General features: G+C 52.6%; 1 protein-coding gene and 1 non-coding gene across 6 annotated transcripts in view; one reads left to right on the forward strand and one right to left on the reverse strand.

Moving 5' to 3' along the window:
- The window catches only part of Acsf3 (acyl-CoA synthetase family member 3), a 40051-nt gene that overhangs the window by 16039 nt on the left and 248 nt on the right, over positions 1–23764 (reverse strand). For 3 of the 5 annotated variants that reach the window (XM_052166580.1, XM_052166578.1, XM_052166581.1), the window contains exons 2-6: positions 19075–19764; positions 18309–18464; positions 16052–16206; positions 14203–14348; positions 8888–8997 (exon numbers count right to left, since the gene is read on the reverse strand). In XM_052166580.1, coding sequence (XP_052022540.1) covers positions 8888–8997; positions 14203–14348; positions 16052–16206; positions 18309–18464; positions 19075–19740 — 1233 coding nt within the window. In that variant the 5' untranslated portion in view covers positions 19741–19764. Of the gene's footprint in view, positions 1–8887; positions 8998–14202; positions 14349–16051; positions 16207–18308; positions 18465–19074; positions 19765–20243; positions 20442–23764 lie in introns of those variants that run through there. The other 2 variants (XM_052166579.1, XM_052166582.1) reach the window with 2 other exon arrangements.
- Positions 1615–1742, forward strand: LOC127672238 (small nucleolar RNA SNORA72). The gene has a single exon (XR_007974896.1). It is a non-coding gene; the product is annotated as a small nucleolar RNA SNORA72 (small nucleolar RNA).

Raw genomic sequence — 23764 nt, forward strand, 5'->3', positions numbered from 1 at the left:
TGCATCTGTGACGCAGGCATGTGTTCATGTGCATCTGTGACACAGGCATGTGGTCATGTGTATCTGTGATGCAGGCATGTGGCCATGTGTATCTGTGATGCAGGCATGTGGTTATGTGTATCTGTAATGCAGGCATGTGGTTATGTATATCTGTGATGTAGGCATGTGGTTATGTGTATCTGTGACGCAGGCATGTGGTCATGTGTATCTGTGACGCAGGCATGTGGTCCTGTGTATCTGTGATACAGGTATGTGGTTATGTGTATCTGTGACGCAGGCATGTGGTTATGTGCTTCTGTGACGCAGTCATGTGGTCATGTGTATCTGTGATGCAGGCATGTGGCCATGTGTATCTGTGATGCAGGCATGTGGTTATGTGTATCTGTGACGCAGGCATGTGGTTATGTGTATCTGTGACGCAGGCATGTGGCCATGTGTATCTGTGATGCAGGCATGTGGCCATGTGTATCTGTGATGCAGGCATGTGGTTATGTGTATCTGTGATGCAAGCATGTGGTTATGTGTATCTGTGATGCAGGCATGTGGTTATGTGTATCTGTGATGCAGGCATGTGGTTATGTGTATCTGTGATGCAGGCATGTGGTTATGTGCATCTGTGACACAGGCATGTGGTTATGTGTATCTGTGATGCAGGCATGTGGCCATGTGTATCTGTGATGCAGGCATGTGGTTATGTGTATCTGTGATGCAGGCATGTGGTTATGTGTATCTGTGATGCAGGCATGTGGCCATGTGTATCTGTGATGCAGGCATGTGGTTATGTGTATCTGTGATGCAGGCATGTGGTTATGTGTATCTGTGATGCAGGCATGTGGTTATGTGTATCTGTGATGCAGGCATGCAGCAAGGTGAGAGTCGGAGACAGGAGGATCCTTCAGGCTCAAGGCCAGCTATCTTGCTATACATGCTAGTGAACAGGAAGTCCTGCATGGAGACAAGGACCAACACCTGAGGTTCCCATCTGGTCTCTACATGCATGCCATGGTGTGTGCACCCTTCACACACAAACACAAAGCTGGTATGTGCAGAAGTGTAGGAGCAATAGCTCAGTGGGGGAGCACTTGCTGAGTAGGTACAGGTCTTGGGCTTGATCCCTAACACTGCAAAACTTAAATTCAAAAACTGACATTTGTAGTTAAAGTAACTGAAAGCAAAGGGTTAAGCTACTGGAGCCACGCAACACTTAAGACACTGAGACGTCACAGGTGTGGAGGTGGCATGGTGCCGGCAGTGCCCAATCCGCTCACGTATATGGAACTGACGTTTGCCAAGCTTGCAGAGGTTGTCTTTTCAGTGGACAGAGCTGGCCAGCTGGATAACCATATACAAAATAGTAACAGTAACCTCTTCATATACTAGGCGAGATACACCTCAGACACACCACAGCCTTAACCACGAATCAAGCTTTCAGAAGAAAACCTAAGGAAGGTTCCTTTAGTTCACAGATATGCCAACTGAAAGCTTAAGTCATGAATGAAAAAGAAATAAAAAAGCAGGCTTGACAAAATTACAAACTCTGATCTATAAACACAGGAGAATAAAAAACAGACCACAGAATGGAGACCTGGAAACCATGCATCCAGACAGGGCTCTTCAATAGTGCTCTCGTGCCCTGCTGAGTCTGTAGTGATCGGGGCAGGCTACACATCACTCAGCAAACCACCCACGTGCCCCAGACCAAGTTCTTTCCCTAGGCCTGGTTTTCAATGTTGGTGACAAGCCAGGTAAAAGGGAACAACAGGAAGAAACACACCCCCAAAATTCAGAAAACAGCTGCATAAAAGGGCCTGAAGCCCAGGGCGGACTCTGCTGCAGAGAGGTGGGCGTCTGTGGTGGCGGAAGACACCTTCGCCGCTGGAGCTAAACATGTGCCAGCACCCAGAGTGATGGGCAGGAGCAGATTCCAAACACGGGAACAGACAGAACCTATTGATGGGGGGATGTGAAGCAGCCCCACCCCCTCCAGGAACCATCGAGCAGTTCTCAAATATGCTGCAGCATATGACAGCAGGCCTTCACAGGCCCCGACCTCAGAGACAGAGATCCTTAGTTGCAGGAGAAAACCTTGATATTAACATTTATCAAAACGTCTCAAGACCCAAATCTGGAAACACCTCATGTCAGTCAGTTTTTTACTGCTGTGACAAGCTTCTAAGAGGACAACTAAACATCCTCTTACAGCAAGGCAATTAGTCTGTCTCGTGGTTCTCAGTCCCCTCATTTCTGGACCTGTGATGAGGCAGGCGTCCCAGTGGAAGCTGAGTGGAGCAGGGCTGTCGACCTTATGGTGACCAGGAAGCAGAGAGGGAGGAGCTGGAGGGCTCACCCTGAGTGATTCATTTTCCCCAAACTGCCACTATCTCGCAATAATGCCATCTTGCCAAGATTCCATCAGGTGCTGAACCTCCTGATTTGATCAGAGGCCTTGGGGTCCCAAATTTTCTAAAGCCCATCCTGTCATCCAACCCCCAACATAACCTTCTGAAGGCTCCCCAGACTCAAATCACTGCACAAATGTCTCATAAGCAGCAGTCAGTGAACCCCCACTACACGAAAAGTCACTTTGCAGCAAAAAAGGAACACACATCACATCTGGATGTGTTAAGGCTTTGCTCCCAATGTTACTCCCCGGGGTTCTACCACATGATGTCTGGGAGGAAGCAGGTCTTGAATGGAAAGCAGGGCTGGGTGTTGGAAGGAACCTCTCTCCATGGTAGAGGCTCTGGGCTGCTGCTGCATACTCACAGATGTAGTAACCCCATGGTGTAGACATTTCAGGCCTCTTGCCTACCCAGCATCCTCAGTCTTTAGAGTCATGCATCCCAATTATGCCATCTGACAAGTCACCAGCTGTGTTGTGGCACCAGGAGCCATCTCTGACACCTCAGTGTGCAGCTACCTTACCAGGTCCCACCTCCCCTCTCAGGTACTCCCTAGGGACCCCGCTGAGTCCTTACGTCTTAGAGCAGCCTTCCCAGTCACGTGATTCAGCCCAGCTTGATAGTAAACATCACCTGTGTAAAGCTCACTGCATGGGTTCTGTTGGACTGAACGGGATACTACATGTAGCTAACTGAGGACCAGAAGGCTTGGCTCTATGCAGGTACACTGCATTCCTGTGGCTAGAAAGCCAGCCAGTGTAACCCACCCACGTGCGACTTCAGGATCTAGTGAGAACTCAACCATGGCGAAGCCACGCTCCTTCACAGCCAGCGGTATAATGACACCTGAAGTCCCCCTTGCCACACACAGCCTGGCTCCTGTGGTGGGCAGGCAGCAGGGCTGGGGATCTTTAACCAGGGCATCACTGTGAGTCTTAATTTCAGCTTCCGTACAATAAGAGTATGTACTCCCAGGCAAGTGGCAAGAACTAGATGCACACCGGCTTATTAACCTTGAGACACATGTCTGCCCCTCCCCCAGTCTCAGCAGGCTGCGTTTCTGAAATCTGACTGCGGCTCATCCACCATGGTAACCTGGGTTTTGAAACATAGATACTAAGGGCTCCTGAGGATGTGGGGGATCATCCCACTATGCCACACCAGATTTCCTGAAACCAGCAGCTATCACAGCGTCAGCACCCAAAAACATAGAGCAGAGTCAGGGTCCTCAGGACACTGGTTCCCCAAGACTCAGTTTAATCCTGCTCTAAACCCAGCTAAAACTCTCGTTTTGTTTGTTGTTGTTGTTTTGCTTTTTTTTTTTTTTTTTTGGATTTGGTTTTTCGAGACAGGGTTTCTCTGTGTAGCTCTGGCTGTCCTGGAACTCACTCTGTAGACCAGGCTGTCCTGGAACTCAGAAATCTGCCTGCCTCTGCCTCCCAGAGTGCTGGGATTACAGGCGTGTGCCACCACCGCCCGGCAGCTAAACCTCTTCAGGTCCGCCATGTCTGAGGCCGTGGAGACAGATGCCCACCAATCCTGACTGGACTCAGTGTACCCTCCAGCTCTGGTAGCACTATGGGACCACGCTTAGCAGCCACCATGAGAAACAAATACTCCACTCCTGGGAACAGAGCTGGAGTCCCTCAAATCTCCCAGCCCCAGCCTTCAGTCACCACCTAGATCTGCTTTTGTGACCCCATACATGAAGCCACGGCACGAGCCTTCAGTGCCCAGCTCATCTTACTCACAGAGGCCTCCAGCACCACTCACGGTCCCTAAATGACAGCACATCTCCCTTTTTTGAGATCAGGTCTCATCCTACACAGTGCTACTACTCCAGTCTGAGTGGAGTGCTGGGTTAGGCACACACTGACGTGCCCGGTATGTCCCCTTTAAAAGCTCGAATGGTCCTCACCTTCCGCTGTGCATACTGGGTACGTAATCCATGCCGGTCCCTTATCGGGCTTTCTGCCAGCTGATGCTATTCACTGGCTATTATGAAGTGCTGTGGCAAACATGGACACAGCCTGCCATATTACAGCCTCCCTGTACCTACACAGATTGTCGGAGCCTGTCCTCTCCTTTGTCCCCTTTCTGCTAAGCCTCCATACTATTTCCCACGATGACTATAACGTACTAACTTACGTTCCCACGGTGAGCTCAGGCCCCACTCCGTCCTCTCTGCTGTGCTTTTGTCTTCCCATGGCTGCCATTCTAATGGAGATTAGCCACATTTATTTTGGACTTCACTTGGGTTTCCTTGACAATTAGTGACATTAATATTTTCTAATTAATTAGTGTATTAGTATACATGTGTTGACCACGAGTCTGCCATTTTGTGAGAAGTGTCTGAGTCTCCCGCCCTTTTAATGGGCTGCTTTTTTCCTTGGCAGTCAGCAGAGTTCCTTCTAGATTTCGGATGCTAGTTATCAGATGCGTGCTTTGAAGGGGTTTCCGCCTATTCTGTGACCATTTCTTCGTAGGTTTTTCAGGGCCAGAAACTTTCTAAATTAACCCAATCCCAGAAATAGATTTTTGCTCTTGTCTGCTATGTTCCAAACACCTCTGCCTAAAACACTGTCCCTGATCCTTCTGTCTCCTAGGACTATCAGAGTTGCTGGTCGTACATTGAAGAATCCTTGACTCAGAACTGGTTCTTTATACAGTCAGGTTTTGTAGGATGTTTGCTTGAGCCAGTATCTGCCTGAGACTTGCCTGGACTCCCTGCACACACCCAGGCTGGCCTCAAACACACCCTTCTTGCCTACACCTCCTAAGTGCTGTGATGACAGCAGACAGCACCCCACCTCTGGTCTTGTCTTTCTCTATCTGGGCTCTGGTTTTCTCAACATTCTGATGAGACAGCCTTCTTCTTTAAGTGAAACACCCGGCTAAAAGCTGACTCCTCATTCTCTGTTCTGTGGTGCTGGTCCACATGTATGTCTCTTCTTCACGACAGTACTATGTCCCCGTGGGTAGTGGTCTTCACGACAGTGCTGTGTCCCCGTGGGTAGTGGTCTTCGGTAGAGTTTAAAGGCAGGGAGCTCAAGACCCACAACTCTGTTCTTTTTGCTGAAGATGCTTTGGTTATTTGGGATCATTTGTAATTCTATGCAATATTAGAATAACTTCTATCTCTGTGAAGATGTCCTTGGTGTTTTGATAAGGGCCACATAAACAGTGCAAAACATTTTGGGTAGTCATTTAAGTATGCACTTAAAGATTTCTTTTATTTTATGTGTTTGTCTATGTGTGTGAACCACAAGCTGGAGAATCCTCGGGTCCACAGAGGGTGTCAGATCCCCTGCAACTGGTGTTACAGATGTTGGTGAGCACTGCTTCAAAGGGCTGTGGGTAAGCAGACCCCATGCCCAGAAAAAAGGTATAGAGTGAGGCTGGAAAGTTGGCTCAATAATTAAGAACACTCACTGGCTGCTCTTCCAGAGGGCCTGGGTTAGACAGATTTTTAGCAACCACACATTGGCTTATAGCTATCTATAACTCCAGCTCCAGGGATCCAAAGTCCTCTTCCTGCCTCCACAGGTACTGGTACGCACTTGGTGCAGACACCTGCCTTTTGGTTTGAAGATTCCTCAGCTGGGACCAGCTGTTTCCTGACTGGCCCTGAATACGGTGGGTAAGCACGCATGTCTCATAGGAGGGCACATGCCTAGCAATGGTCACCCATCCCATCGGAAGGAAAGGCTATTAGGTAAAGGACGTCAATGTCTGACCCTTCCATGTGGGGCAGGTACAGCAGGTGACACATCAGGGCAGATGGCAAAGACCAGGGAGTAGGGAAAGGAAGGAGAAGGGGGGGGGGGGAAGCAGGGTGCTGGCAGCCACAGGGGAGAACGTGGCAGAGCTGACGGCTTGCCTGTGGAGAACTGATGAGGTAATTAATTGTTTTAGAGAAGCAAGTTTGCTCCAGCTATAGCTGCTCATGGCTGCTGCATCCTCGTGGGAAGGCCCTACTTTCTAGGACAGGGCGGCACTGTCCATGGCTGCTCATAGACCCCTGTTGTCACTGGTCAGTGTTTGGTTCTCACGTATGCAAGCAATTTGAGAAAATATAAATAAATAAATGAAGGATGGAGGAAAGGAGAGAGAGACAATGCCTGACAATGCATTCGCAGGCCTGGCAGCCCCTGCACACAGGGAGTGTTCTTACCCAGCTCACAGCAGGTCCTTCTCCAGGACCAGGGGCCATTCCTCTCAGTGCACATAGCCACTACCTAGAGAATAAAGCCTCAGCTCACAGCTTTGACTAGCTTGGATACCACATCCTGGTCCAAGAACACACCCACTCCGTCCCTCACCTCCTCCCAGAATCCTCCTGACATAAAAGTCAATCAGGCTGATGGCCAGACAATCTCTTGAGAATCAGAGAGCCTAAGTCAGGTGCAGTTTTAGGGGCCCATCTCCCCAAGGATCCTTGACTTTACAAAGTCCAAAAACCTACAGCAAGGAGTTATGGGCAGCTATGCAGGGCTCCTATCAGTCACGGACAGAAGAGAACAAGATGTAGCTCTCAGGGCCTTCAATAGGCTGACAGGGAGGGAGCACGTCTTCAAAGCAACCACAGTGGTAACCACAGAAAACATGTCTGTCCTCTGTGAGAGAGACTAGGATGAGATGCAGGATTTTGTTTTACCTTCCCTCTATGAGCTGATCAGATAATCTCTCCTAGCAGGAAGTATGAAGAAAAAGATTTAGGGTGATCATGTGGTAAGTTTTCGGGTTCCACTGTCTATGTGACTGAGCATAGACCCGAGGGCAAGCACTCTACCACTGAGCTCCCCCAAAGCCAGAGTCATAAATGCAGCAGTCAGAGAATCTGACCTTGCCAAGTGCCACATGCCGGCACACACTCAAGGGCACAGCACCCATCTGTAGGCTGCGCTCAGGGTCTAGCACAGACTCACATGCTCACGAGGGTTTGTGCCAACAGGGGCACCGGGAAGGAATGCAGGGTCAGGTCAGACACTATCCAGCCAGAGGGGCGCCAGCATCACGTGGAGGCAGCGCCTGGCTGAGACTGCACGCCCCGGCAGGTGAGTGCAGAGGACCGAGTGCACAGACGCTTGCTGCCGCCTGTGTGCAAAGGCAGCACGTGCCTTCTAGAAGGCCTTGGGCACAGCCCGCAGCAAGAGCCACTTGTAAGACTGGCCTTCTCGGGCCACCAGCACCAGCCCCAGAGGCATGTCCTCCACACCACGCATATGGGCAGTGGGCACAGTGGGCTTTTATTAGGAGGAGAAAACCCCAACATTTAAAGTCATGTTCTGGAAGCCTCACAGACAGAAAGGTCTTAGGATTTATAATTATGAGAAAATGAAGTATCTATGAACTCGTGATGAAACGAGCTTTTCACAGACTTAGGCTCCGAGCCACCAGGTCCCACCTGCTTGCTCTCTGGCGCACCAGCAACCATTTTCCCCTTGCTGGAAGCTAAGGCAGTAAGGGCAGGGCCCCAAGGATCCACAGCCGCCTCGGGAGGGGAATCAGGGTGCGCTGGAAGGCCTGCTGGCAGGACACTAGCATTGTGGAGAAGGAACTGACTAGGGAGGACACAGACTCCTTGCTCCTTCCCTTCCTCAGGGTCACAGGTCAGCGGCACACAACGCGCTGTCACTCTCTGAGGTAATCTCTTCCTCTCAGGTCAAAATTCCACTTCCCATGAATCCTAAATGTCTCTATAGCCGAGGTCCCTTATGATTAGAAGCTCTCAGCCCCTTTTAAAATGACTTATTTTATGTGTATTGGTGGTCTGCCAGCACATATGTGTTCCCCTGGAACTGGAATTGCCCTGTGGGTGCTGGGAATTGAACCTGGGTCCTCTGGGAAAGTAGCCAGCGCTCTTAAGCACTGAGCAGTCCCTCCAACTCTCTAGTTCTTAGTTCTTAAAACCTTCACTTGAAGAAGACAACGTCCCCCTCTTATCCACACTTGACAAGTTCAAGGTCATGAATGAAGCGGAGACCCGCTGTCCTGCAGATGAAAGGGCTGAACACACGGGCTCCACATGGTGCCAGAACCTGACAGGCCCCATCCGTGACGACTGCTGCCCTGCTGCTCCATGCTCCGCCTTAGTAACACCGTATGACCCCCTCAAAATGTCCCCCAGGGACAGAGCTACAGGGAGGGGCAAGACACACCCGGGCTGAGCTCCCCCATGCTGCTCTGGGAAGGGATGGAAGTACTGTCTCTCTCTCCTTCCTTCCTTCCTTCGTTTATATTTTCTCAAATTGCTTGCATACGTGAGAACCAAACACCGACCAGTGACAACAGGGGTCTATGAGCAATGAATGTTTGCAGAGCTGTGGACAGTGCCACCCTACCCTATAAGCGGGGCCTTCCCACTCCTCTTGGGGGACGCTCAGACACATTGGCACATGCCTGTCACACCCATCACATCTCTACTGTCTAAGGCTGCCCCACCCCTGCATGGTGAGGAGGAAATCTTCAGAAGATGACCTCACCTTTGTCCCCCTCTCATTTCCCTCCGCATGGATGACGTAGGGGGAGCCCTTCTGCGGGTTTTCTGACACGATGCGTACTTCCACGCCTGGCAATGGGGTCCCCACAGAACCTGTAGAGAAATGGGGAAAAGGCAGGAGTTGGAGAGCTGCAGTCCTGGGTTGGGACCATGCTTCCTCCTGTGTAAGTCATGGGCCACTGTGAGGAGATGATCAGTGTGCTCTGCTCCAGTGGGCCTGTGTGTGAGCAGCCAGCCCTCCTCAGCCACGCCTCAGAGGCTGTGCCGCAGCTGCTGGGGCACAGCCAGAGGAATGTTGGCCATGCGGCAGCCATGGGATCCTTCACTACTCCTGCCTGGTCAGGGCGAGCTGGCCACCCGGCTGGAGGACCCAAGGGAGACTTATGTGAGGGGACAGGTGTGTGCAGGGACTGACTAAAGCAGACCATGGGTGCATCCCAGAAAGGGCTAATGTGGGGGGGGGGGTCCGTGTGTCGGTGCCTATGGTTTACTCTGTAGACTGGGCTGCCCCAGACCTCTGGCCTTACGCTTCCTCCCACAAAGCTGAGACAGACCCAGTCGGTAGGCATGTGTCCAGGAAGTCCCCATGGTTCCGGACGATGCCCTGGGTTGAAGTTTTACGCTGCTGCTGACTTGGGGCCCTGAGCTCACATGCCTTGGTGCCAGTGAGCAGAGCAGGAACAGGGTGGAGAGCAGAAAGGTCACCACATCCAGGCACGAGGCCAATGTCCCAAGCAGGAACAGGGTGGAGAGCAGAGAGGTAACCACATCCAGGCACGAGGCCAATGTTCAATCACACCTTTCTCCCGAGGATTCATTTTATGTCTTTAGGACTTTATTTTAATTGCTGTAGTTTTTTTGGTTTTTTTGTTTGTTTTTGTTTTTGTTTTTTTTTCGAGACAGGGGTTCTCTTATAGCCATGGCTGTCCTAGAACTCACTCTGTAGACCAGGTTGGCCTCGAACTCAGAAATCCTTCTGCCTCTGCCTCCCAAGTGCTGGGATTACAGGCGTGCGCCACCCCCGCCCAGCTAACCGCTGCAGTTAAAAGGAATCTAAGCACAGTTCTCCCAACTGCAGCTTAGTGGGCTCTCCTCGCACACTCAGCATCTTGGGTTCAGGCTCTCGTGAGCTCTGCTTGCTTAGACCCTGATTTCAGATGAGGCATGTGGCCTCCATGGCTGGCTTTCCACTGCAGAGGGGCAGGAGGCGAGCCATGCATGGGAAGCTGCCTGGGGTGTTTTGACTCTAGGTGTGAGGATGCCTAGGCCTCGCTCTAGTGAAGTGAGTCACCCTACCTCAGTCAGACAGCTAAGCAGCTCTGTCTTCTGGGCTGTAAGACTTTAGAAATAAGAGTGACTGGGTGGAGTGTGGTGGTGCTTGACTTTAATCCTAGTACTTGGGAGGTAGAAACAGGCGAATCTCTGTGAGTTCGAGGCCAGCCTGGTCTACAAAACAGGTTCCAGGACAGCAGGGTTGTTACACAGAACAACAACAAAATTTACCCCAAAATGACAACAAAAAACTCAAAAACAAAAACAACAATAAAAAATCAGGGTGACCATGTGTGGCATAATTAACAATGTCAACATGCACAGCCCCGTGCCGTGAGGACCAGGACACTGTGATGTCTCTACCTCTCCAGCTTCCAAGCCTCATCCCCTGGGACACAGCCATCCCAGAGGAAACCTCCTTCCCCTGCTGTCTGGGTTCTGCTTTGTCTCTGTGTGTTTCCTGCTCTGGTGCTGCAGGCAGACGCAACCACACAACTGTCGTCTTCGGCGTCTTCTTAGTGGCAGGGCTGTAGATGAGGATGTCCAAAGTGCCGTGGTGGGGTCGTTTTCTCTCTGCCCCATCACCTCAGAGTTCCCTGTCATCTGTGAGGTGCTTGTATGCTCACACAGCCTTCCCGGTGACCCTAGGAGCACGCTCCTCCTCTCAGGAAGTCCCTCCTCAGCACGGCTGCTAAGATCTAGACCACCATGCCGCTCCCCCAGCACGGCTGCTAAGATCTAGACCACCATGCCGCTCCTCCAGCACGGCTGCTAAGATCTAGACCACCATGCCGCTCCTCCAGCACGGCTGCTAAGATCTAGACCACCATGCTGCTCCCCCAGCACGGCTGCTAAGATCTAGACCACCATGCCGCTCCTCCAGCATGGCTGCTGAGATCTAGACCACCATGCCGCTCCTCCAGCACGGCTGCTAAGATCTAGACCACCATGCCGCTCCTCCAGCACGGCTGCTAAGATCTAGACCACCATGCCGCTCCCCCAGCACGGCTGCTAAGATCTAGACCACCATGCCGCTCCCCCAGCACGGCTGCTAAGATCTAGACCACCATGCCGCTCCTCCAGCACAACTGCTAAGATCTAGACCACCATGCCGCTCCCCCAGCACGGCTGCTAAGATCTAGACCACCATGCCGCTCCCCCAGCATGGCTGCTAAGATCTAGACCACCATGCCACTCCTCCAGCATGACTGCTAAGATCTAGACCACCATGCCGCTCCTCCAGCACAACTGCTAAGATCTAGACCACCATGCTGCTCCTCCAGCATGACTGCTAAGATCTAGACCACCATGCCGCTCCCCCAGCACGGCTGCTAAGATCTAGACCACCATGCCGCTCCTCCAGCATGGCTGCTAAGATCTAGACCACCATGCCGCTCCTCCCAGCCAGCATGGCTGCTAAGATCTAGACCACCATGCCGCTCCTCCAGCATGGCTGCTAAGATCTAGACCACCATGCTGCTCCTCCAGCACGGCTGCTAAGATCTAGACCACCATGCCGCTCCTCCAGCATGGCTGCTAAGATCTAGACCACCATGCCGCTCCCCCAGCACGGCTGCTAAGATCTAGACCACCATGCTGCTCCTCCAGCACGGCTGCTAAGATCTAGACCACCATGCCGCTCCTCCAGCATGGCTGCTAAGATCTAGACCACCATGCCGCTCCTCCAGCATGGCTGCTAAGATCTAGACCACCATGCCGCTCCTCCCAGCCAGCATGGCTGCTAAGATCTAGACCACCATGCCGCTCCTCCAGCATGGCTGCTAAGATCTAGCTGATTGTTAAGATAAACTTCCAGCAACAGTGGCTGTTTTAGTCAGAGGTTGGGGGTGGGGGTGGGGTGTCTAGCCCCTTCATGCCTACAGACCTCACCCCCGTGTGTGTATGACCAGCCAGAAGATTACCATCAATTGACCTGCCACCTTCTGAGATGAGTTAGATGGCATCTTGAGGTCTTCACCAGACTCACAAGTATGCCCTCAGCAGACACGAGGTGTTAACTTCACCAGTGCCCTTCGTCACCGCACTAGACTTAAACGGGACTGCCACTTTTCCTCAGAGGGAGGGATGCCCTCAGTTCTCACGCCTGCCGAATTCCTATTCTAGAGGCCGCAGGAGCCCCTGAGCATCAAGCTGCACCTGAGCAGAGAGTCATCAGGCTAGGAGCAGCTCTCAGGTCGTGAGACAAAAGGAGAACCTGTGAGTGTAGCTGAGCCCGGCCCAGAGCCGCCTCTGGTGAGCAGGTATGATGTTCTCCTTCCCCGTGCTATCACACATGGCACCGGAGCACCACAGAGGATCCAGGACCCATCAGAAGCCAACACCCCGTAGCTTCGTGGGCCGTCCTCAGTGCCCTACGCTCCTTCCTGGCCTGGCCTCACTTTTCGCCCTTGTATTTGTGGCCATTAGAGCCGTCTGGCTCCCCAACCCCCTCCAGATCTGGGCTCTGTTAGAACTCTGTGCTCCCCACAGCTTGGAAGTCGGTTAGAAGGTTTGGTTTTGAGTCTGGTCCCAAATGGAGTGACCTTGGGCAGCTCTGTCTCCTGGTCCGTGATGGTATAAAGTGGTCTAGCACCAGGGGCCAAGTGAAAAGACGCACACAAAGCTCTGCTGTGTGATTGTTTTCACACACACTCTCCTCAGTCACAGAATACACTCCATGATGCTCCCATGGAAAGAGGTGACCAAGCCTGCTGCTGCTAGGCCTTTCCATTCAGGGGACCCTGCCGTGCTGCAGCTCCAGTTTGTAGCTGGACTTGGCACTCTTGAGCTGAAAAACCACAGTGTTCTGATCAGTTCCTCAGCAGGAGAGCAGCTTCCTAGTCAGAGTTGTCACAGTCAACAAGAAGAATCACAGGAGGGAAGGGAGGAAATCCAAGATGGCTCCCTTAGTCTGGGACCCACCTTCTATTTTATTTCTGCCAGGCTGCTGTGCAGAAACGGTGCTAGTATGTGATGGTCACGGTAGGTACGAGGCACCCAACTGGCCAGGGTGCTGACAGTGGTATCCAGGGTTGGACACCCACGTAATTCCTAGTCACATACTGCCTTCTCAGAACAAGCACAAGCCTGCACTCCAGGAGCAGTTCCCACAGGAGAGCCGCTGCTGTCTGGGCACCCCGCCTGTTCTCCCATTTCTGCCTCTGACCTAGCACAGGCGTGCCTGCTTCATCTCTGGACCTCTGCCCTCTGCCATTTTCTGGCTGGTCAGAGAACTCTGCCCAATCTGCAACCCTCTCTCGAACACTGGGGCACAGTGTCACTCTGATCCACCCAGGAAAGCAAAGGAAGAGCCAGATGCCCTTGGGGAGGACCGTGCTGGAACCTCTGGGGTTCAGGACTCACAAGGGTGGAAGTAAGAACATGAAAAGTACTGAGAGCAGCGGTCACGTGGGAGCAGTTAACAAACAGGCTAACTCATGCAAAAGCCTGTGTTCATGTGTACTGTGTGACACAGGTCCACACTCACATGGAAAACCTGTACAGATATTCAAAACTCTGTCCCAGTTCCAGATAGACAGGAGCCGGATGCTTTGGGGTGGTTGCCAGGTTCCCAGAGGTCAGATCAGTATGTTGGTCACTGGGCAGAGAATGAGCTGCCCCAGGCAACGCACGCTGACACATGAACTCACAGCAGGGAAAAGCTAAGTCCCAGGACGGGAATGCAGGACGGCAGCCACTGCCTGAGGGTGGAAGAGGCAGTAGCAGGCGAGGGGACTTTGCCCTGAGGTTGGGCTCTCTCCAAGGGCACTGCCACTCACTTAAGCTTGAACGAAGCACCCTGCTGTCTTCCCTCGGGAGAAAGGGGACTGAGGCAGACGGTGGCTGCGGCTGAGAAGGTGCACCCCATCCTGTGGCCTGCTGCATCCTGAGAAGGCACACCTCACCCTGCGGCCCGCTGCAGAGGGCAGTGTTCTCTGTGTCCTTCTTATCTAAGTGTAGGTGGACCAGGAGTCCCATGTCCGGTACTGGGAAATGGAAGAGAAACAGCCGTGTAGCGGCTGGTACCTGGCACGCGCGCCTCAGTCAGGGGGTTGGACAAGGCCATGCCGATCTCGGTCATGCCGTAGCGCTCCAGCAGTGTGTGGCCCGTGGCGCTCCTCCACTTCTCCAGCAGTGGGACGGGCAGAGCAGCTGAACCTGACACCATCAGCCTGGGAGGCACAAGCACAGGGGCTTCCTTAGCTCGGACGGGGCAGTCCACAGGCACAGAGCGTGCAAAACTCCCTCTTCCATCTCTGTGCCTCACACGTTAGCACAGAAGTGACTTAGTGCTTAACTGGGTTGGATTTTTTCTTGGGGGGCGGGAACAAGTTTCAGGACAAGGTTTCTCTGGGCAGCCCTGGCTGTCCTGGAGCTCATTGTAAGGTCCAGGCTGACCCTGAACTCAGAGCTGCCTGCCTCTGCCTCCCCAGTGCTGGCATTAAAGGTGTGTGCCACTGCCACCTGGCTGAAACTGGCCTTTCCCCAGTATGTGTATGCAGATGCAAGCAGGTCTTTTGAAGGGATGTTGGCTGAAGCAGCGTCTTTGGTGTCACAACAAATAATTATGATGCTGTTCACCAGGAGCCCTCACGTGACTCGACAGAGATCATGTCAGGGTGGTGGTGACGAGGCTGCCTATGCCAAGGAGGAAAGGCCGCGACACCTGCAGGAGGAGGCATGTGCGGCACAGCAGGGCTGCAGAGGCTGGAAGGCACAGGAGGGGGTGGCGGCAACGACAGGGGACACTCAAGAGTCCCCACATGGCTTTCTGCTACAACCCCATGCAGGCCACATGCAGACAGGACAGTCCTCTGTGTGTCTTCTAAATTGAAGTGGGAACCAACCCTGCTCTTCTCCACAAGAGTGTGGCCAACAAGAGCCTCAGAGGTCTCATTACCTCTGCTGAGGAGTCTGTATTTCAAAGATGGCAGATGTGCCTGTGGTTCTATGGGTTTGGTGGGATCTACTGATCCTTCCCTGGCTCTGGCTGCTAAGCAGATGCCCAAGGATGTTTCAGATGGCAGGCCTGGGCACAGAGGCAGCCAGCAGCTGCACCATTAGAAATAGGTCTCTGGCTTTCTCAGTGTCTATAGACAGGGAACCTAGGAAGGCCAGGCAGAACAAAATGTAAAGCTGTCATATCTGTCTCAGACCATCCAGAAGTCTCTGGAGGAGGCATTGCTGCCTGTCCTCCTGTCCTCCTGTCTGGATGTGAGGCACGCACTGTGGCTACACCCACACAGGCTATACTTGGAGCTTTAAATCAAAGTTGTCCCAGTCTCAGTCCCCTTTCCACAGGTTACATCCCTGCCCCTCTGGCAGAAGAGAAGTGCCCACATCTGCTGGAATCGTGCATCTGTTCTAGGCATGCTGATCCAGTAACCCATGGTGTGACCACCTCGGGTTAGCAAATTACATTTCAGCATCAAAGCAGGGAAGAAATGATGTCATTGGGCTCAGGACAGAAAAGGGCAAACTTCATGCTACTGAATAGCCCCAGGTCTTAGCTTGTGGCTGTGAGGAGAGGGGCCTGTCCAGAAGTTCGGGGAGGAGGCAGGAAGACAGTGAACAGTGGGGGCAGAGTGTGAGGAGGCCTCAGAGAGAAACAGACAGAGATGTGTAACACAGAGAGACCAGGAGTGGATAGAACACGTGGCTGTAGATGAGAGAGAGAGAGAGAGAGAGAGAGAGAGAGAGAGAGAGAGAGAGAGAGAGAGAGAGAATATGAATGAGAATCGAGACAGAGGACAGAACACAGACATGCAGAGATGGCCATCATTTCATGGGAGAGCTGAGCAGACACTAGGATTGAGTTAAGCCTGCTGACTACCGCCGAGCATCATGGGAGGAAATGTGCGTTCTTTCCACTCACCTAATTCTTTCTTTACAAACTGCGCGCACAAAATCCTGGACATGAGGCTGTGTGAAATGCTTGTCATAGTAATCCAGCAGTTTGCTGTAGATTGTGGGCACTGCCATGAATATGTTAATCTGTGGAGCTTCAGAACTCAAGAACTTTTCCCAAACCTAAAGGGGACAGGAAGCAGCATTCATCAATTAGAACATAGCATGGCTCACGGCCGCACGGTGCCTCTGTTCCTGGCCTGTCCTGACAGAGGCTGTTTCCCAGACGAGATGGATGCACCCATCAGTGGCTCCAGCTCTGACAGGCTCCTGTGCCTCTGAAACTTTCCCACTGGATATCTCTGTCTGGTCTGTGGGGAAGAACAATCCAGAGGCAACTGCAGCCACACAGGGACCATGAGGCAGCCTCAGGGATTAGGACAGTGCTCAGGGCAAGCAGGAGGTAGGTCTGTCATCTTATCTAAAAGCCTCACGTGAACTTTGCATTTTACCCACAATAAACTTCTAATAAGCATTAGTATAAAGACATTTAAGTCTCTAACCAGTTAGGGTTTTTTTTTCAATATCTTTAAGAAAAACTGGTGTCCATTTGTCGCTCTGAGGCACCCAAGGGCTGACACCAAGTAAGCTTGTTATGGACCTGCTCCCTGCTGCACACACACACCACACACACAGATACACACACAGATACAAACACACACACACACACACACAGAGACACACAGATACACACACACACCACACACACAGATACACACACACACACCACACAGAGACACACAGATACACACACACCACACATGCACACACACACAGATACACACACAGATACACACACACACACACACACACACACACACACACACACAGAGTTACACGCGGCAGATCTCACCAGCCAGGCACTGGAAAATGTGAACTGGGATGTTGAGTCTAGCCTGGCAGGGTCACCAGCCACTGAGCTGTAATGAGGAGCCCTCACCTCAGATGCCAACAGAGGGAAATGCACGCCTCTGGAGACCAGAGCCAACATCAGAGAGTGAACGGAAATGACAGAGCCTGCGGGGCAGAGCCTGGAAGACCAGTGCCGGGTTATTAGCCCACGGCACGATGGCATTCGGCAGTGTCAGGGGTCAGATGACAGCAAGGAGAATGTGGAGGACTGCAGACGCCCGTGAAGAGCCTGTGAAAACCTGAAGATGCAAAGGCACGGTCTGGGCAGGCTTGGCAATAGCCTACAGTGCAGGACAAAGCTTGAAAGAAGCCAGACAGGGGTGGGGCAGGGTGGGAGCAGGCAGATGATGTAAGTTCAACTCCAGGAGGAAAAGAAGCCAACGGATAGTGTAAGGTCTGCAGACAGGACTGAACAGTATCGTGTTGTCGGCTCAGGCAAGGACAGAGTCTGGCTCGAGGGTTGAAAATTCCTGATTGTCAAAGGACAATTCCTCACGTGACCCTCAAACTACCCGGCTTCATCCTGCAGACACTGACGAGAGGAGCTGGTGTCTCAGGTGACGGACAGAGCTCTCAAGAGACAGAACAAAGACGGAAAGAACAAAGGTGAGGGACAGCTCCTTCCGGTTCCCAGAGGAGCCGACACCAACCACAGGAGCTCCGGGGACACCGCCCCACACAGGTGATGCCACTCAACTCAGTGACACTGGCCATGCTGCCACGTCCCCTCCCGTGGCCAACGCCACATCCCTGCTTCCTGTCTGCTGGGAGGGGAGAGGACAAGCTGCAGAGGGCAGGTGGGGTGGGTCTGCACGGGAGTGACCCTGACTAGACACACATCGGTCAGCAGAGTGCAAGGGACACGTGGCTACTGGAGTCAGCTGCATTGAATGGGGAGGTGTAGCCGCAGGCCCCGGAGCAGCCACAGGCCCAGGAGCAAGAGCCACTAGAAGCCATAAAAAGCACGGTGCAACCACCTCAGCGGAGCCTTCAGGTGTAACTCCCTCCAATACTTTGATTTTGCCTCTTATCAAATTCATTCTAGACTCTGCCCATCAGACTGCTAAGAAAATAAATGTGTGCTTTTTTATTTGGTTGGTTTGTTTTTGGTTTTTCAAGAGAGGGTTTCTCTGTGTAGCTTTGGCTGTCCTGGAACTTGCTCTGTGGACCAGGCTGGCCTCAAATTCACAGAGATCCACCTACCTCTGCCTCCCAAGTGCTGGGATTAAAAGTGTGTGTTGTCACCAACCAGCAAACACGCGCCTGCAGTGACTGCCGGGGCTGCCGGGCAGGAGCCCCTGAGCCACACTCACCTGCTGAGCACTGAACTCAGGCAGCATGACGCAGGTGGCTCCGACCCAGAGTGGACAGAGCAGCTTGTTGACCACACCGTGGACGTGGTGCAGCGGGAGCACGTGCAGGATCACGTCGTTCCTCGTCCATGCCCATGTGTGGACCAGCCCGGTCACCTGTGGGGAACAGCACTGCCTCGGACGCCGCACACAGCCGGTCACACCCGTGTGTGTGCCTGACGGATGGAACCCTGCTGCAGGAGCCCAGGCTTCGCTTCCTCCTTCTGTGCTGCCTCATGCCTCACTTCACTGTTCCCACTGTAAGGAGACTTCCTGGGACACACTCACGCCTTTTAGAAAGTGAGCGCAGTCAGTGGCTAACTGATGGGCTTTCCAAGGTGGTTCTGGGCGTGGCAGAATATAAAACTAATTCAGAAGGCTGGAGGTGACAGAAGTGGCTCCTGTTTCTAGAGTGCTCTTATAACTCCCAACCTGAGGTACTAGTCACACACCCTGACCATGCAGCGATTCCATTTTGGTGGGACATTCAGTGATCCCCTAACTCCTCTATCCTTGTGTGCTTCGCCACCATGTACTGATGGGTCACATGAACCTGCTACTCCTTGTCACCAAGCATTTCATAATTTACAGGGTGGTGACAGCTGTGAATGACACTGCAGAAAAGCAGGCCACCCCAGGAAACACCTCAGGGCCCCTCAGTGAGGAGCAGAGATGAGGCCAGGATAGCGAGAGGAGTAAACAGAGCCCCAGGCACAGCGGCGCTCACCACGGCGGCGAGGTTACGGTGGGTGCTCAGGGCGCCCTTGGGCTTGCCTGTGGTCCCGCTGGTGTAGAAGATCATGGCACCCCGGTCACGCCACTCCCTCTCTTGAACTGGCTGCTCTGTGGGCTTCTCTGTGGCTCCACAGTAGATGGCAGGCGTGAGAGGCAGGAGAGGGACTCCCAGCCTCTGAGCCAGAGGGCTTAGCCGCTCCAAGTGCTCCTGGCCGACCACAACCACAGAGCTCCGGGAGTCCTGGATGAAGTACTCCAGCTGTGCCTCAGGGTGCTTCCAGTACAGTGGGACCGCCACACCACCACTCATCCAGGAGGCCCACTGCGCTACAACGTAGGAGACATCGTTGGAGCACAGGAAGGAGACCCTTTCTTCCTGGAGGTCCCCAACCCTACAACCCCGAAGCCTGCAGATCTCCTGGGCCAGGCAAAGGCTGTGCTCATACAGTTCCCTGTAGGTGTGGCGGCCATATTTGTCAATAAGGGCGATCCTGTCCCCAAAGGCCAGCGCACGGATGAACACCGGGGCACTCCCATCCATGTGGGCCTCCGGAGCGGTAGGCAGGAGGCTATGCCCTCTGTGTCTTCTGGGAATCAGCTGACTGGAGGCCAAGGACCAGAAGAGACGCCTGAAGGGCAGTGTCAAGTGCGGTGGCATCACAGCGACAAACCACTGGCTGGGCTGGGGAGGGTGAGAGCGTAGAGTGTGAGCGTTGGCTGGCCAGCCCAAGCCCTGCCCGTAGCAAGATTTAAAACACACGCTCCAAACACCCCCAAAGGCTGGGAAGCTCTTAATGTAGCATCCCCGAAACAGAGAGGCTAACATCGCAGTGGTACAGCCTGTTTACAAAGTGTCTAGTATCAAAGCTTTTTATTTGGATTCTTTAAAGAGTTCAAAAACATGCAAAAGTCCCAAATAATTTTACATTAGGAAAAAATCATATAAAGTATACTTAAGGTAAAACCTGAATAATGAATTTTGTGATTCTGAGCCTGAAAAAGCACTGGTTGGTAGAAGCAGGCATTGCGGGGCCTGAAAGGCCACCTGGCCCCTCTCGTCTGACATCTGAGACGTAGCCTGCTCAGGAGGAACACAGGGCTGCTTCTACCAACTTGTCCCAAAGCATAGTTACTCAGCAACTGCAACCCAGCAGAACTTACGGAAGGCCACGTTCCCACGGCTAGACAACACCAGTTTGTCCTCCCGAATACAACTACTAAACTAATGAAACTGCAGAGGAAGCGTGCTCAGGAGAGGGAGGGGTCACTGCTGAACTCTGCAGAGCTACTCCATGGACATCAGCTCTGGGGAGCCTGTGGCCCATTCCAGAACACCACAGAGGGGGCCATCAGACTTCCACACTGGCCCTGCACAGGGCACACCCACTGTTCTGGATCTGCTCCCCAGTGCTAGCTAGCAACGTCCCTTGCTCTGGTTTTATAACCCTCTTGTCACATGTTCCTGGCAGGACAACACCCCCACCCAGTCGGGTCTCCATCAGTTAGAACAACACATCACTACCCACTATGGCCCTCTGGGTCTGCCACACCTACCCACCAATCATTTGTGACTTTCATTAGAGCAGCCTCCCCAACTGCAGTTAAGAGCCAAGAGGCCACACCTACTTTGCAGGCACAGCTGAGCTGGGTCAGCAATCAGTGCAAAGGTTATGGTGAGCTGAGGGCATTGCTACCTCTTTTTGAGAGGCACTACATACTGACACTAGACATCACCCATATGAAGTCAATAAAGACAGTTGCTGATGGGAACCTTGCCACCACCCCAGGCTGTGTGTCTGAATTTCCATGACAGACACAACAGCTAGCATGCTCTGGGGTGATAGCCGGGAGCCTTACACTATCCTAGAAGGCCCAGGAGAAGGACAAAGGCAAAACTGACTATATCCTGCCTCATCTCCCTTCAGTTCCCTCTACATCTCGAAGCACTACCGCATGCCACATCCCTCTGAGGTCTGTCTCCACTAGCACGCTCTCTCTGACACGCACCAACTTTTCTTTTCTTGCCAGGGGCAAGCCAACACACCACTGCCTGCGATATGTGCTAAAAGCAGCTTTGTTTTTAGACAGAGTCTCACTGAGTAGCTCTGGTTCTCCTGGACCTCTCTCTGTAGACCAGGCTGGCCTTGAACTTAGAGATCAGCCTGCTTCTCCAGTGCTGGGATAAAGGTGTGTGCCATCACACCAGGACAGCTTTATTCTCTTATATACAGTCTACTTGCAATACTTACATAATTACCTAACAAAACAAATTCTACATCAATAAATAGTCTGAATACTTAATTTTGTTCTGTGCTCAAGATCTTTGGGATTGACTGGGACTGTAAGCCCACTGGCTCTGCACAGGGCAGTTCTCAAGCACGCTGGCTCCTGAAGACCACACGGGGCCTACACGAGGCAATGAGGCCCCCACAGCTGCTCTCAGTTCTGCTCCATGGCGGGCGGGCGGGGGTGGGGTGGGGGCTCAGAGGTCCCGCTCTGTCCACAACCTGGATTTCTACTTCTATAAAAGACACCAGAAAATACATGTGGGCATCCAGAAGTCAGCAAGCACCGTTAAACCGGGGTGCTTTAATTCTCACGCCAACAACTTCTCTATTTGTTTCACAGTCAGAGATGCTAAAAGCAAGAGAAACCCAAAGAGAAGACATGCTGGGTGGTATTTCTGAGCTACAGACTTGTGATCAGATTCCTATGGGTTAGAGAGTGAGATGTCTCAGGATGCTGTGGGGAAGAGTGGATGAAAAGGAAGGATAACACATCTGTCATTCATCTATTCCCTGCACAAGGGAACAGAAAGCAGAGAAACTCACACGGAAGACCTGCTATGTGAGAGATACAGGAGCATCTAACATAATGCTGCAGTACAGCCTCCAAAATGGCCCAACTCTCCTTCCAAAGCACCTGGAGAGCAGAGCACATGGGGGTACCACCTGCTGCCCACCACCCAGCTGTGGGGACTTATCAGCATCAGGAAGCCGTGCACAGGAACCCTGAAGACCAGGCTCCTGATGAAGACTTGCCCAGAGAGACTACGGCACGTGGGAACCCTCCTGAGACAGGCCTCTAGTCCTAGGGAGGACAAGAGCTTGAATCATAAGAAGCCCTCTTAGCAGTAGCACAAATACCTGCAAATCTTCCCCGCTTGTTACATTAACACTACCACCGTAGGGACACAAAGTTGTGCATAGAGTATGCTCACACAAGTGGTGATGGCATAAACGGACACTAGCCAATGGTCCTCTGAAAAAGCGTAAGTAGATCACAAATATGATCACAGACACTCAAATACACATGTGCAACAGAGTGCCGACCTCCACCAATCTATCTGGTGGCCTCCTTTTGACACCTCTGTACCCCATGAGGTGGTGGGGCTGAGTCGACATGGTTAACCAGGCATAAGCAACCCAGTAGGGTGGTCACAAGATTTAGAGCAGGCAGAGTTGGTGCAGCTGCAGGACCTCTGGGGTAGAGTCCTGAGCCCTGAAGGTTGGTAGCCATGGACAGACACGGGGCACCAGGAAGTATCAAGACAGGCTCCTTGTGGAACAGGCTCAGTTACAGGCCCCGTGAGGGGGCCCTCATTCTGTGAGGAGACACCCACACCAGAAGGTACAGTGGGCCCCCATGAGGAGGACACACTGACCCTGGGGTGATAGGTCTGGGAGGGTGACAGAGGGAAAAAGCAAACTGATTCCTGACAGCTGTACTCATGCTAGGGTGGCACTGCTGCGCCACCTTCAATTCTTGTAAGTTCTACCATGTCCCCTCTGAGGCACTGTCTTACCCTCCCATATACGGGAAAGGGACCAGTGCAGGCCTCCAAAGCCGCTTTGGTCTTCTGGCATGAGCCTGGCCCAAACACTTAAACATCTGTCAGTGTTGAGCTGATTCACAGCTCAACCAACCAGAACTAGCTCTTCAGGGCATGTAGCTGCACATGGTCCCCTGACCCACTTCATGTTCAGGGCTGCCAGAGAATGCCACATGATACCTGTGGTTCGGGAACTGTCAAAACTACAAGGCAAAGTAGCATATTGAAACCTGCATCCATTCTAGATTATAAACTACTATTAAAGAAAAACAACAACAACAACACACATCTGGTGCCTGGGGTGTACTGCTAAGTGGCTGCCTGGCATGCAGAAAGTCCTTATTCCTCAGCACCACCTAAATGGGCATGCTGAGGGCGAAAGGGTCAAAGGTTCAAGGACAGTTTGAATACGTGAGACCCAGTCCCTAGATTAAAAAAAAAAAAAGCAATCAAGAAAGGTACGTTTACATCTGTCTCAGGACAGGGCAGCAGGGACACCTGTTTCACCATAATCACGGTGGCTTTGAGAACACTTAGCGCGTTTCCGATTTTAGGACTCCCTCGCTGGGCTGCCCACGGCTTAGATGTGTTCCTACAGCAGTACCTGGAGGCTCTCACAGTTCTTAGAGGTCAGCCACAGGCAAGTCCCCATCCAGGATGAGAATCAACACGCTTCTCTTTCAGAAAAATCCCCAGACCCACTTCCAAACCCAGCAGCCCTTCCTTGCAAGCACACTGGCCCCGTCCCGGCCGCCAGAGTCTGCTCTCGGGACCCATCCACCCTTCCGAGCCAGTACCCGGGCAGCTTGCGCCCCACGTGGTGCTCGGCGCAAACAAATACGGGAGGGCT

Source organism: Apodemus sylvaticus, chromosome 21 (assembly GCF_947179515.1).
Source record: "Apodemus sylvaticus chromosome 21, mApoSyl1.1, whole genome shotgun sequence".
In the NCBI taxonomy this organism is placed as follows: Eukaryota; Metazoa; Chordata; class Mammalia; order Rodentia; family Muridae; genus Apodemus; species Apodemus sylvaticus.